This window comes from Diadema antillarum, unplaced genomic scaffold, assembly GCF_040938485.1.
Source record: "Diadema antillarum isolate AM-2024a unplaced genomic scaffold, OU_Dant_1.0 seq00000768_RagTag, whole genome shotgun sequence".
Taxonomy (NCBI): Eukaryota; Metazoa; Echinodermata; class Echinoidea; order Diadematoida; family Diadematidae; genus Diadema; species Diadema antillarum.
The window spans coordinates 2,229,429-2,244,963 of NW_027271658.1; the positions used below are offsets into that span (position 1 = coordinate 2,229,429).

The window sequence follows — 15,535 nt, forward strand, 5'->3', positions numbered from 1 at the left end:
TCCTACCTTCAGAATTGAATCTAATGCTGAAGCTGATGGACAGGGTGCCTGAAGGTATCAACCCCATGCTGAGAGACCTAGAGCAACACATCATAGAGGCAGGATTGGCAGACATGGTAGCAGCTGCAGATGTCATCACCACAGTAAGTGCCTACTGAATATTTGTTTAATATTCTTTGATTCTAAAGCCATTAAAAGAGTTAATTGTATAGTACCTGTAGAGAAACTTTGTCGTCATGGTTGTTTTCATATGAGCAAATGGTTACATTCTTAATAGACTTGTCTCTCAAAAGGTCACCCTGTGACAGCACTTCTATAGGTTTTCCTGCCCAATTTTATCAGATTTGCATTCTAATTAATGAAAAGGCGTTCAAATTCAAGCGATTTTGGTCACTGCTCTGCTCTCATGGTTCATTTTATGGCACTCCTTCTAGATTTTATTATACCCCCGCCAAACGAAGTTTGAAGGGGGTATATAGGAATCAGCGGACGGTCGGTCGGGCGGTCGGGCGGTCGGTCCGTTGCAAATCTTGCGTCGCGAACTACTTCCTCAATTTTTCAACCGATTCCCATAAAACTTGGCACAGATGTGTGCCTTGGGTTGTAGATGTGCAAGACATATTTTTTGACAGTACCCAAAAGTATGTTGCCATGGTAACGGCATATTATGGGCAAAAATGGGTACAAATCTTGCGTCGCGAACTCCTCCCACAGTTTTTGATCAATTTTTATGAAATTAGGTACAGATGTTCATCTGAATATGTTAATGTGCAAGACACATATTTCCGCAGTGGCAAAAAGTGCGTTGCCATGGTAACGGCATGTTATTGGTAAAATATAGGGCAAAATGCTTCATGGCAAAACTGCTTCATCAGTGTTCTTCCAATTCTCATGGAATTCATATTGAATGTTTGTCTTAGGATATAGGTCAGCATGACACATTTCTTGACAGTGACAAAAAGTATGTTGCCATGGTAACAGCTCACATATTATGAGCCAAAATGATGGAAAATTTTGTGTTGCAAACTACTTCCTCAGTTTTTGCCCAATTTCCATGAAACTTGGTAGAGATGTGTGCCTTTGGTTGTAGATGTGCAAGACGCATTTTTCGACAGTACCCGAAAGTACGTTGCCATGGTAACGGCATATTAATGGTAGAAGATCAAGGAAAGATCTTGCGGATTTAACTACTTCCTCAGTTTTTTGACCAAAGCTTATGAAATGTTGTTTTGACCAAAGCTTATGAAATGTTGTTTTGGCGGGGGTATAACCAGTCGCTGTAGCGACATTTCTAGTTTCATTCAGTTTAGAGAGAAATGCATTCAATTTCGCACCAGCTGGATAGACGTTCAAATTTGTGCCAAATACCAGTTTCAATTTCATTTACAGTGGACTCCTGTATAACGAACACGGTTATAGCGAAATTTCGTTATAACGAAGTAAAACTTCTGGTCCCAAAATCATCGCCATTGAAGTCTATGGTACAAAATTCGCTTACAGCGAACATGGTCATAACGAAATTTTCGTTATAACGAAATCTTTCTGAGCACCACTGACAAAGAAAAACAAAAGAAATGTGCTCCGTTATAACGAAATGCGAATCGCTTCCGAAAATATGTAGCGGAACAAGCATTTAAAGCGTCTCTGCATGGGCGAACGCTTCACATCACTGTGTACGTGTTCGCTCCTTGTGTCCTGCATAGTTTCCGAGGGGGACTTGCATTATTGTTATACAATAATCTGAAATTAAACAAGGTTCGTTTTATTGCTTCGAAGGTACTTTATTACAAAACACACAGATTCTTATACACCTGAATGTCCGTTGGTTCGGAAATGAAATAAGGTTTGTTATTACGGACATTTGGCGTTATTCAAACAGTTCCTTATTACTAAAGTTCGTGAAACCGTCCATGAGATATGGTTCTTATTACGACGGTTCTTTGTCAGAAAATGATAGGAATTCTAAAATTTCATTAATCGGAACATTAAAAAAAGTTTCGTTAATCCAAAGGTGAACAAGGAAAAGTAGAAATTACGCGGTGCGTAATATATGTCCCCGCCGGAAGTAGCATTTTGTAACAAAATGTACAATATAGGTCAAAAATCGAGGTCAAAGGTCAAAGAAGTCAAAGGTCAAATAGGTTCTGTGTAGAAGTTTTGAAGCCCTCACCTAGTGCCATCACATAAAGCAAACGGAATCGAAATCGGGTTAGAAATGGCGAAGGAGTAGCATTTTGTAGCAAAATGTACAATATAGGTCAAAGGTCAAGGTCAAAGGTCACAACTGAAATTCTGCGTGGAAGTTTCAAAGCTCCCATGTAGTGCTATCATATAAAGCAAACAGAATCAAAATTGGCTCATAAATGACAGAGAAGTAGCAAATTGAACATTTGCACACACATACACACGGACACACACGTACGAAGCCCGTTTCATAGTCCCCTGCTCGAACTCGTTCGGGGGGACAAAAAGTGTGTCCAGTAGCAAAACTTTGGAATTGCAAGCTTCATAATCGTCTTAAGATAACCGAACCTACAAAATAACTAACCTTTCTCATTTTTAAAAAAATTATTTACAAATCTTCGGAATAACAAACCTTATTTCATTGTCGCATTAAAAAACCTTCGGAACAGTGAACCATTCTCATTTTTTTTTCATTTACAAACCTTCGGAATGACTAGACTCATTTCATTTTCCGATCAACGAGCCTTCGGAAAACGAACAATATATCTATATCTAAATTATGAACTTTCGGAATAACGAATCGTCGGAAGAGCGAAGTTTCAAAATAATGAACAAACCTTTGGATTCCCGGGAATGACGAAACTTCGGAACAAAGAGTCTTTCGGAGTAACGAACTTTGGTAAGAAACGAATCTTTGGAATAGCGAACTGTAACGGAATCCTAAACTATTATTTTCTATACGACTTATTGTGAGACAAAAACAACTTTATGCTCTCTTTTAAATGTAATATCCAAACGAAATTAAAAAGGTACCATCCCATTTCACATAGCTTTCCAGTGTATGATGAGTATTCAACAGACATATGATATATGCGTGGTGGTTACCTTGTTTTTGTTATATATCGTATTTGTTCATTTATAACGAAATTTCGATATTATACAAATGATGCACAGGATAGAGTGCGTTAGTGTAGGCGTATAGTGCACTCGAGGGTATTTACAATTGTGAAACATGCACGAGGCGAAGCCGAGTGCATGTTGCACTACATTGTAAATACCCGAGAGTGAGCTACTGTGCATCAATCCTGTGCATCATTTGTTTTATAAAATGGGTCGAAAATTCGAAAACTAAGAGCATTTTTCAGCGTTTTTCACGTACCTTTGTGGGTCAAGACGTCCGAAGATGTTCGTCCCAAACATGTACGCAAGTCGCACTCGGAAATTCCGCACATACAGTATAAGTATGATGGGGGGGTTGGGTTTCCGGACACTTAAGTTCCCGCATGAAAACTTACTTATTTTACATAGAATATGCACCCTTTACCTTAAAGACTTGATATAGACTCCTCATATAGGCCTACTAGACAACATACTCTGAAAACGGCTTGAGAATTAACCTGCTAAATCGTTGGATTTGCCCTTCAAAGTGACTCCATGTATGCGTCCGGTCCCACAACGCTTGGTCTACTGTACTGTACAAAGTGTACGTACAGTGTATATAAGAGTATACGTACGCACGCCACACATGTTATGCACAAGGGAAGAAAGGCCGGCCGGCTGGCCGGCAGCCCGAACTAGAAGTTGTTTACAGGATTGACAGCGCGTATGCATGCAATTCAAAGGAGCCGCCGCGCGCACAGACGATCGGCAATAGGATTTAACACGCAGTGCAATGGGACTAGAATAAAGGAAGCACATGTGACTCATTTCAGCGCTTCCTATTGGCTACATTCTTGAACCCATTTTATAAAACGAAAGAAAACGGCTGGTCCCGAGCATTTCGTTATAACGGGAGTGCACTGTATAGGAACACAACTTAGCACTTTGAACGTTCTAATTCAATCAACATACGCAACTTCTACAGGCCTTTTTCACTGTCATACGATTGGATGATACAATTTCATTTTTGTCTCGCCCATCGGAGGTGAAGACAAGACTAAGGGATCCAAATGGCGTCCGTCCGTCGTCCGTCCGTCATCCGTCACAAATGTTAAAGTTTACCTGCAAGACTCTCTTATGATGCATAACTTGGCAACTGTTACAGCAATGGCAGCCACACTTGTGTGATAGAAGCACTAGGGGTATCTTCATGATATGGTGTTGTCGGAGGTCATGTGATGATGTCAAAGGTCATTTGAGGTCATATATTAAAGAGTGTAAAGTTAAAGTTTACCTGCAAGACTCTCTTTTGACAAATAACTTCACATAAGTTGCTTGGATTACAACCTAACTTGGGTCATAGATGCACTGGGGGTACCTTCATGTTATGGTGCCGTTGGAGGTCACAGGATAAGGTCAAAGGTCATTTGAGGTCATACGTTAAAGTTTACTTGCAAGACTCTCTTATCACACGTAACTCGACACATGTTGCTACAATGACAATCAAACTTGGGTGATGGATGCACTGGGGGTACCTTCTTGTTATGGTGCCGTGAGAGGTCACATGATAAGGTCAAAGGTCATTTGAGGTCATACATTCAAGTTTACTTGCAAGACTCTCTTATCACACGTAACTCAGCACATGTTGCTACAATGGCAATCAAACTTGGGTGATGGTAAATGTCTCTTGGGAAGTTGAAGGTTACCACAAGGTCAAAGGTCACAGACAAGGGTCAACAAACTTTTAGGGCCCAATTTTAAGTTTTTAGGGCACATTTCGTTTATGGCTCATAACTTTTGATCCCTTTGTCCGTTTGTGACCAAACTTGGATTGAAGATGTCCCTTGGAGAGGTGAAGGTCGTCACAAGGTCAAAGGTCACAGACAGGGGTCAACAAACTTTTTGGGCCCAATGTTATGTTTTTAGGGCGCGTTTTGATTGTGGCTCATAACTTTTGATCCCTATGTCCGTTTGTGACCAAACTTGGACAGTAGATGTCCCGTGGGGAGTTAAAGGTCATCACAAGGTCAAAGGTCACAGAAAGGGGTCAACAAATTTTTAGGGCCCAATGTTAAGTTTTTATGGCGCGTTTCAATATGGCTCATTACTTTTGATCCCTTTGTCCGTTTGTGACCAAACTTGGATGGTAAATGTCCCTTGGGGTGTTGAAGGTCACCACAAGGTCAAAGGTCATAAGCAGGTCAATTAACTTCTGGGAGTTATAAAAGATATTAATTCCTCGTACGCGAATGGGCGAGACACAATTTGGCACTTGCCTTGTCATTTCAAGGTTTCATTTAATTATCTTGATTGTACTGGATGTATTTCTTTCCTGTCGACCTTCTGTCACTTTCAGTTCATCCCAAACAGTATTGATGTAATGTTTAGGAAATAGCCATATTCCAGAATATCCTAGGGGTTCTATACGTCCAAAATCAATATTGATCCATTTTGATTCCATTCCCCATGTCCATATCATCACTGATCATAAGTTGCCGCAATCAGATCAGCTGTAGATAGACCTATTTCACCAAAGGGTTATACTGCCAGTTTTGCTGATTGTCAAGGTCATGCTTCATCCTGTAATTCTGTCCGTATTTGAGATGTTCATGCATACTCTGAAATGTAGCAGTGGTTAAAATTGTGTATATGAATAAAGTGTAAATGTATGTGTATGATAGTGGGGTTATACAAGTCATTAGCTAGTATGAGTCAAAAACCACATTTCAAGGTATATTCAGATTGCAAATTCAAACAGCTGAGTATAAACTACACAGAATAAAAGCAACAACGAAAAAGACTGCCTATACTTTGTAGTTGTTTGCCTTATCGTGAATTTGAATTCCTCAACGCTCTCCACGACAGTGCTGATGCGACCTTGAATGCGTTGCACTTGCATTTTTAATTTGAATGCCCTTTTTACACCCTTGTGTGAGAAACTCATGAAATTGCATGCTGATGAGCTTGAATTGATTGAACTAGTTACCTTTTTGAATGTCAACTTCGGTGATCATTCAAATTCACTCAAACTTGAATGATCGCATCGTTAAATCGAATGCAAATCTGATGGAATTGGGCAGGAAAACCTATATTACGTGTGTACCACTCTGTCAAAATGAGTCATAAGTTGCGCAAGGAGTTTCCACATAATGGACCAAGAATGGATGGACCAAGAAAGCACTCTTGAGATCGCAAATGTTTTTTATAACAGGTTCTGATTCCTTGGTGTTATATCTCCCTTGTATTGAAAATTTTATAGTGAAATATGAGTAGAAGTACCCAAATTCAATGTTTTACTTGAACATCATCTGTGACTGTAGGTCATAGTCCGAAAGGGTACATTCACACTCTCCCAGTATCACTGTCTTCACCTCTAAAATCTGCGCTATAAACTCTGCCAAACAATGATAAAAAGAGGAAATTCTTTGCATGGGGAAAGACCTTCCACTTTAAAAGGACATTATGACCACTGATGCAAGTAAATGTATGATGTAAAGGTTATTGGTCAGAAGGCAAAGATAAGTCATCCCTCCATAATTTGGAGTTGGGCTGTGGGGATGAGGTGTACATGGAACTGACCAGCGTCCAACTCACTGTAGGGAAAAGTGGTCAATGTCAATCATTATATTCCTATTAATGTAAAAGCTTTTCCTGGGTAACGGGAAAAGGACAAAAAGAAAAAAAAAAAGAGAAAGGAAGTCTGACAGGAAGCAAAATAAAGGATTTTACATACTCAAAGAAGAGGAAAGGGCTGAGCATACTGACATTACAGGGCAACTTTTGAATAACATTACTGCAGTGTTGTTAAGTCACATGTGCCAGTAGCCTTGTTTGCTACATCTATGATGGATGCAGGCATGGGGTCAAAGATCAAGGGTCAAAGGTCTGTTCACTCATCCAAAACTGTCGCTCACAGTGTCAAGATATGCTTTGCACTTATTGGGTAAATGATGCAATATAGGGGAGGCATACCACTAATTTCCTTTAAATTTTCTTTTCCTTATGAACAGGATTCAGAGAAATATGTGGAGAGATTACTAGAATTATTCCACCGGTTCAGTTCACTTGTCAAGCAGGCATTTAATGATGATCCAAGATTCTTGACTTCAAGGGACAAGGTAAGATATTTAACACTTTCCTTATAAATATTCAAAATAGGAAGTGTCAAATTTTAGATGACAATTAAGATCAGTGAGAGACTTAACTTTCAATGATTTGTGAATAATTTGTCAGTGATCTCCAAAAAATTGTAGCAATTCTTGAGATACCTTTAAAAAATGATTGATAGACCTCCCGAGAGCTCATTGAGAAATCGGTGAAAGACTGCTGAAAGACCACAGAAAGACTGTTTTCTTGAAAGACTGCTAAAAAACAATTTTGAACTGTTCAGTATTCTTTACCCAGGATAGCCCCATCAGTGGTTTATACACTGTTATTCTTGGGGGCCCTGCAACAGAATAACATAGCGAATCGAGTTAGAAGGACCACTGAAGATTTAGGAAGTGGATCCGTAATTGTCTGCTGGGATGTATCTCACTTACATTGTGGACGGGACTAATAGTCATCATGAAAGTGAAGTTCAATGTTATTGCAGAGTCCTTGGGATGAGAGATGAAAGCCGTGTCACATTCCTTGACCCAAACTTTTTTAGTAATCAAAGGCAGCAGTTCTGGACCATATGGACAGAACAAAAGATAGTTTACTCCTGAAGACATTGGAGATGCAAGTTCCTTACAAAACCAGATTGCGAAAAGTGAAGTGATTAGTTTGTAGGTGCTTGATATCCACTGGAGTGCCCTTTCATTGAAATAAAGATGATTGGCAAATAGGAAGTTTGTAGACCAAAATTATTTCTGTCCATTGGTCTGTCAGTTGTAAATATTGTCTGATTGACCTCCCCTCGACATTTCGCGCCACGATTCCGCAACGCGCACAGATTTTGCCGCAGCGTTTCATGACTTTTTATGCCTCCGCCACGAAGTGGTGCCGGAGGCATTATGTTTTCGGGTTGTCCGTCCGTCCGTAATGAATTTTGTGGACAAGGTAACTATCAAAACCTGTTGAGTTATCCTAATGAAACTTAGCATGTATGTGTATTAGGGGGTGAAGTTGTGCCTATCAACTTTTGGGTGCACATGCTCAAGGTCAAAGGTCAAAAGGTCAAGGTCAAATACATAAAATTTCACAATTTCCACCATATCTATGCAATGCCCGAAGATATTTTCTTGAAACTTAGTGTATACATGTATTACTCGATTAAGATTCTCTGGTGAAAGTTTGGGTCATGAGGTCAAAGGTCAAAGGTCATAAGGTCAAGTAAAAACATTAAAACTTCCTTTTTTTTCTCCGTTCCTTGGAAAATTGTTCAAGGTATCTTCATGGAACATAGTATATACATGTACTGACTGGCAGTGATTACCTAGAGAATGTAGGGTTCATGGGGTCAAAGGTCAAGTGCAACACTTAAAGATTTTACTATTTCCCTCATGTTTATGCAGTGCCAGCAGGATTATTATTTTTTTTTACACTTGGTGTATGCATGTGTAACCTAATAGAAATTCTCTGGAAAGTTTTTCTTTGCCTTTTTCTTTTTTTTGCCTCAAAGGTCAAAAGGTCAAAGATCATGTGAAAGTGCCGAACTAACTTTTTCCTCCATATCTCGGAAGTGGCTCAAGTTATCTTGAAACTTACTACATATTTATGCATGTTCTACCTGAAAGTGATTATCTTATGAATTTTAGGGTCAAAGGCTAGATGAAAATGGTAACAATTTACTATTCAATACAGAAATTGCACTTTTTCTCCATACCGGTACCTTGAAAATTACTCAATGCATAAACTTATGAATGGGTCAAAGTCAAGTTAAAGTCCTTAAATCCCCAAATACATGCTCTCCTATTCATCCAATTAAACCTAGGTCAAGGAAGGTGAACATTCAACACATTTGTGACAAACTTGTCATTTTAATATTTTGCCAATTTTGTGAAAATGTAATCACACATTGTCTACATGTACTATCTAGACCTATCAGGAGAATCATGCATTATGGCGGAGGCATACCAGTCGCCATAGCGACATTTCTAGTTTCATTGAAGTCTCCCGCATATTTTGAGACCAAATTTGCGACGTCCGGGTACACCGTTCTGAAGTTACGCAATGTTTTGCATATGCATGTCAACCCCAAAACAGCTCAAATTCATGATTTTGTGTGCAAATCCAATGCAAATTGTGTTTTTTTGTTTGATATAAATTAGATTATTTCAACTTTTAACCATTGAAATTAATCATTTCTAATGTAGATCAGCTTGGAAAAGTGCCTACAACAAATTTTGGCAAAAAAACAATAGAAAACAAAAGGTCGAAAAACAATGAAATACATAAGAAATTAACAAAACAATACAAAACAAAAGAAACTGATTTTGATTGCGCTATTTTTTCTGTAAGAAAATTGTTCGATATGTCTTGAGGAACTCTGACACAACAATTTAGCAATCCTTCAATGTTTTTAATGGAGTTATAGGTGAAAATATGATTTCATGCGTAAATTTGCATAATTAGTTTATTAAAAAATATAAAATCAAATTTTTTCTATTGTATGACCATATAATCTTGTAGTTGACATCCGCTCTATGTACACGCAAAATTTTGCGGCAATCGCGCGATCGGCGGCCGAGATCTGAAGGGGGGTCAAATTGACCCCCTCCCCAGTAAAAACTTGGTCTCAAATAGCCCAGTTAGAATAGGGTTAAAGATTAATAGGGCATGCAGACTTTGAGATGAAGCTCACAAACATGACAAAGAGAAGTATGAGAGCCTGTGTAAAGTTAGCAAGGGACAGGTGTTTGTGGAGCTAAAACTTCCAGGCACTTGTACATGTAGCTTAAAGTATGCAGACAGCAATTTGCATTTCAGTACAAACAGCTACAAGTCACCAAAGAATCGAATATCACTTGGAGGTTTCTTACTTGACCTAATGGCCTGATCTACATGCCAGATGTTCATGGCACTGCCAACTTTCAGATGGTTAATCTTCCTCATACTCTCTGCTGATGAAAGCCAATCACATTGAACTCTGTTTTGTCTTCATTCAGCTTTAGGCAGTTGCTCAAGAGCCATCTGTGAAGATCAGTAAAGCAGAATTTGAAGCTCTGAAGTGTGCAATTGTTGAAAATTTAATGGCTTGTGAAAAGACCTTGATATTCAGTCTTCTTTCTTTGCAGGCCTATAAGCATGTAGTAAATGACACAAAAGTCTTCCGACTAGAGCTACCAACAAAAAACAAAAGGTAAGTTAAAGTGCAGAAAAAAAAAAATCCAGATTGAATTCATGTATCTATCTCATACTTTGTAGATTCGCAATTGCTGTTTTGTTTAAGATGTATGCAATATTTCAGTGGTTGTTGAAGACAGTAATATTTGTTATTAAATTTGTGATTTAACTGTAAACATTTTTATTTTTCACTCTTCCAGTGGTTATTAAAGCACAAATGATTTACGCTTGTAAATGTTATTTTTCTGTCAGCAAATAGGTGTGCAGATGTTGATGTTAGTTAAGTTTATCTGTCATTGTAAGTGTCCTGCAAGTAAAAGCATTTTGAAGGAATATCACTATTCCTTCATTGTCAGAATTCTTTTATATTCATGATATCTATTAAGCAGAACCTGAAGATGTGATTCTACCAACATATGATTCTCTGATCATATGATCATAGCTATATTTTATTTGATTCTTTTCAAGTGTATTCAACAGTATGCATGATTGTGTAATGTAATGTTAACACAAGAGAAAATTCTTATTATTGTAAGCCTTTTGTCAAAAGTATCATCCCAATTTCTTTGGTGTGAAGTCCTGCTGCTGTGCCAGATGGAATATTAGCCCACTGCAATTTGACTTGCTAGCCTTACTGTGACACATGGAATCATTGCCCATGAATGTATGAGAACGTAGCTGGGCCTGTTCTGTGATGAACTACATTTTGGTCAGAAATGAAAAGGGAAATACAATTATGTACAAGGCATCTTGCCCCTTTTAAGTCGAACATATAATTGTACAGTTTGTATACGCCATTTGTGTTGTCCTTATTTGCTTTATCTTTTTGCTACATAGTGCTGTTAGCAAATGTCAGCCAGAATCAAGATGCCCAGAACTTCTAGCAAACTACTGTGATATGCTTCTCAGGAAAACTCCACTCAGTAAAAAGCTCACATCAGAAGAAATTGAAAGCAAGCTGCGAAATGTGGTATGTGATGCACTTTTAATATTTATTCGTATTGAAACTAGTAGGCATTCACGGTGGTCATGTTTTTCATGTGTTTGGATGGTGTATGTGCCATGTTACATACTTGAATTTCAAATCAGACATAATAAAAAAATGATGTATTGTAATTGATTGTGAGGCCCCAAATGATGTGGTTACCTTTCAATTTGTTCAATACTATAAGGGGGTACTAAATGGTTGATGCATCAAGTCTCACAAATTTGATTTATCTTTAAATTCAGTTTAATCACTTTTAGTCTTTTAGCTTCTCTGAAAGAGCAATTCTACTCTACATAATTCTAAAATATGTGATCATAAAAACTGTTTATCTAGAACTCCTATTTTTTTTAATTGTCTGATTAGGTAGGTATAACATCTTAGTGGCGCCCTTTTCATTTCTTTAAAACCTTGTACACACTCTTCACTTTCAACTCTAAGAACTTTCGAAAGGATGATGCTACTGCTTGGAAAGTTAGCATTTGTCATGAGTAGAATTAGTTTAAATGGAGTGTGCAAAATTTCTACTTAATCTGATCATCCCTTCACTGCCATTGCTATAGAGTTCAACATTTTTCCAACAAGAATGGTCTTCAGTAGCGTAGGATACAGTTTTTCAGTTACGTATTCTGCAATAGTGAAGCAATCATACAACATTCTGCCTGTTCCTTAGTTGAGCAAGGAGGGCCATGCAAATCAGTTTCTGTATCATTGTCTCTTTTTTATCATCACAGAGACATTTTCACTGATATAATGAATGTTGGAGGAGCCTTGGATTACAATGTTAGGTTCTGAACGCTCTTTGTCTACGGGAGTTTAGATAATTTATTACATACAACCAGTACTTGACACATTGGATGTCATTTATGATGATTTTTGTATTCTCTGGACCTAAAAATTGAATTTCTGTGTGCTCTTTCTGAATTGTGTTTTATCTGTGGGTTCATTAAATGGTTTTTGGAAGTTTATTTCAATCAAGTCTTTATGTCCCCTCTCTATCATACCTGCAGTCATTGTCTTTTTGTTTCCACCATTTAATGTATTTGTATATCATATTCTATTCTTCTTCATTGCCATGCTTGTGACAAAAAGGAGATGGCAGTAAATGTTAAGATGTACAGACCATTGATGATATTGATTTTGAACTTGTCTTCGTAGCTACTGGTGCTGAAGTATGTACAAAACAAGGATGTGTTTATGAGGTACCACAAGGCACACTTGACAAGGAGACTGATACTGGACACCTCAGCAGACAGTGAGAAGGAGGAAAACATGGTAGAGTGGCTCAGGGTAAGAATTTTAGCCTCAGACTCTCAGTGGAGCTATCCTTAGATAGAATGGGTTCTTTGCACACTTTGTTTGGAGGAGAAATGTGATGTAGCAGAACAAAGGGTTTCAATTGATTAGCAAAAAAAAAAAAATCAAACTACACCCTACCAACAACTAGCATGGAGTCGAAGTTTTACATGTTTTACAATGTCCTTTATATTTTGAAGTGCCATTCACTCATCTTAGATTGAAAGATTATGCTCAGCATAATAACAAAGTGGTAACGTAATACACAAATATGGCAGTAGGAGAGAGGAAAAGCAAAGAATTATTGCAGTTTTCAATACTTTTCCGCCAGTTGTCCTTACTTTTGGCCTCTTAATCGTCAATAAAACTTGATGAGAAGTTGTGACGTTTCTTGCAGGAAGTGGGCATGCCTGCAGACTATGTGAACAAGCTAGCCAGGATGTTCCAGGACATCAAGGTCTCAGAGGACCTAAACCAGGCCTTCAAGGAGCTGCATAGAAATAACTATGGCAATGTTGCAGGTAATAATAATATCTACAGATGTTAACAAACTTTTGTAACAGCGCTAGTGAAACATTACATAGGGATGGACATACACTATGTGCATGTATCTTATAGCTGTATCTTTTTCAACACACACACACACACACACACACACACACACACACACACACACCAAAACTTCATTACATTTTCTGTGATCTTTCAGGTCCTGCTTCCCAACTGTCCTCTTTGTAGGAAACCATTCCTGTACCCTTCAATGTCTATGATAAGAAAGCAAGTATGTAGCCATTAAGTGCTGTATTCCCTTGATACATATAGGTGCTCTGGAATGACACAAAAGATACATAACAGAAATCTTTGTGTTCAGTTTAATGATAATGATATGCCATTATTAACCAATTTCTGTATCTGCTTCTTTCTCAGATAATATGAACATCAAAATTCTGAATGCGGGTGCATGGTCAAGAAGCAGTGAGCGTGTGCCAGTTTCCCTACCTGTGGAACTTGAGGACTTTATTCCTGAGGTGGAGGATTTCTATAGGAATAAGCACAGTGGTAGGAAGCTGCAGTGGCACCACCTTATGTCCAATGGAATTGTAAGTCCTGTTTTTGTGCCTCCGCCACGAAGTGTCGCCGGAGGCATTATGTTTTTGGTTTGTCCGTCCGTCCGTCCTTCCGTCTGTCCGTAATCAATTTTGTGGACAGCGTATCTAAAAAACCGTTAGAGGTATCCTAATGAAACTTGGCATATATATGTATGAGTGAGTGAAGTTGTGCCTATCAACTTTAAGGTGCACATGCTCAAGGTCAAAGGTCAAAAGGTGAAGGTCAAATGCTCAAAATTTCACTATTTCCCCTATATCTCTTCAATGCCTGGAGGTATTTTCTTGAAACTTGGTGTATACATGAACTACCAAATAAAGATTCCCCAGAGAGAATTTTGGGTCATGAGGTCAAAGGTCAAGGGTCAAAGGTCAAGTGAAAATGTTAAAATTTCACTTTTTTCTCCATATCTCACAAACATTTCAAGGTATCTTCATGGAACTTAGTATATATGCATGTACTGACTGGCAGTGATCATGTAGGGATTTTAGGGGTCATGGGTGAAAGGTCAGGGGTCAAAGGTCGATGTCAACTCATCAAAATGTCATTATTTCCCTCTTATCTGTGCAATGCCTGCAGGATTTTTTCTTGAAACTTAGTGTATGCATGTATTACCCAATACAGATTCTCTTGGAAGTTTCTTGTCAAAAGGTCAAAGGCCAAAAGGTTAAAGGTCAAGTGAAAGTGCTAAATTTCACTTCTTCTTTAAACTTAGTTGTATGAAAGGGTCAAAAGTTTGGTACAAATCCCCAACTACCTGCACATCTTATTAGCAAGTAAAGCCATTCACCCAAATAAATCTAGTTCAAAGAAAGTTAACATTCAATACATTTGTGACAAACCTGTAATTTTAATATTTTTCCACTTATGTGAAACTGTCATCATACATTGTCAAGACATTGTGCTATAGACCTATTCAGAGAACTATAATGCATTATTGCGGAGGCATACCAGTCGCTGTATTTCTAGTTCATTGATGTGCTTTATTCTTAAGAGGATTATTGATGACTTTTCATTAGCTCACCTGAGCCAAAGGCTCAAATGAGCTATTGTGATCACTTTTCGTCCGGCGTCTGGCGTGTGGCGTGTGGCGTGCATAAAGTTTTTACGTTTTTATCTTCTTCTTGAAAACCCCATGACAAATATTCACCAAATAGTTTTGGTGGAGGTGAGGATTCAGCTTTTAACTTTTTGTAAGATACTTAATAACCGCTTTAAGAAATGTTTAGGAGCATACAATTTTAAGAGGAGTTCAAAGTTAATTTGATGAAAATTGGTCTTGAGATGGCTTAGATATCCAAAAAGTAAAACAAAACAATCCCAATAAAAGGTGGGTCCCACCTTTCAGTATGATCACTTTGTTTTGGATATCTCAGCCATTTCAAAACCAGTTTTCCTCACATAAACCTTCAATTCCTCTTAGGAATGTGTCATCTTTCATATTTCATGGGAGGTTTCTCATCTCAAAAAATCATCATTAAAAAAAAAAAGATTGGAAACCTGAAGCTCCATCTCAACTGAAACTGTACCAGCCCTTTAATGCTATGAATTAGTGCATTGATGAGTGTTGTTTCAGGTTTGTTCATGGTGGATCAAGGGGTGCCCCCTTGGAGCTCAGTGGAAGGGTCCAAATGGAGGCCTGAATTGTACATTTTCATCTTAATGAAAACCCCATGACAGATTTTCACCAAACTTGGCAGATAGCATCACTAGGGGTATAGGATCTCAATTTGTTCAGATGGGCACCATGCCCCCCCCCCACCCCACCCCAGGGGGGCCCACCCCCCCCCCCCCAAAAAAAAAAAATAATAATAA

At 38.3% G+C, this 15,535-nt stretch overlaps 1 protein-coding gene across 1 annotated transcript in view; it reads left to right on the forward strand.

Annotated features, from left to right (window-relative positions):
• Positions 1-15,535, forward strand: part of LOC139738780 (cullin-5-like) — a 59,017-nt gene that overhangs the window by 34,945 nt on the left and 8,537 nt on the right. The window contains exons 9-15 of the mRNA XM_071649417.1: positions 13-143; positions 7,074-7,181; positions 10,284-10,348; positions 11,170-11,302; positions 12,476-12,607; positions 13,011-13,134; positions 13,541-13,713. Coding sequence (XP_071505518.1) covers positions 13-143; positions 7,074-7,181; positions 10,284-10,348; positions 11,170-11,302; positions 12,476-12,607; positions 13,011-13,134; positions 13,541-13,713 — 866 coding nt within the window. The remainder of the gene's footprint in view (positions 1-12; positions 144-7,073; positions 7,182-10,283; positions 10,349-11,169; positions 11,303-12,475; positions 12,608-13,010; positions 13,135-13,540; positions 13,714-15,535) is intronic.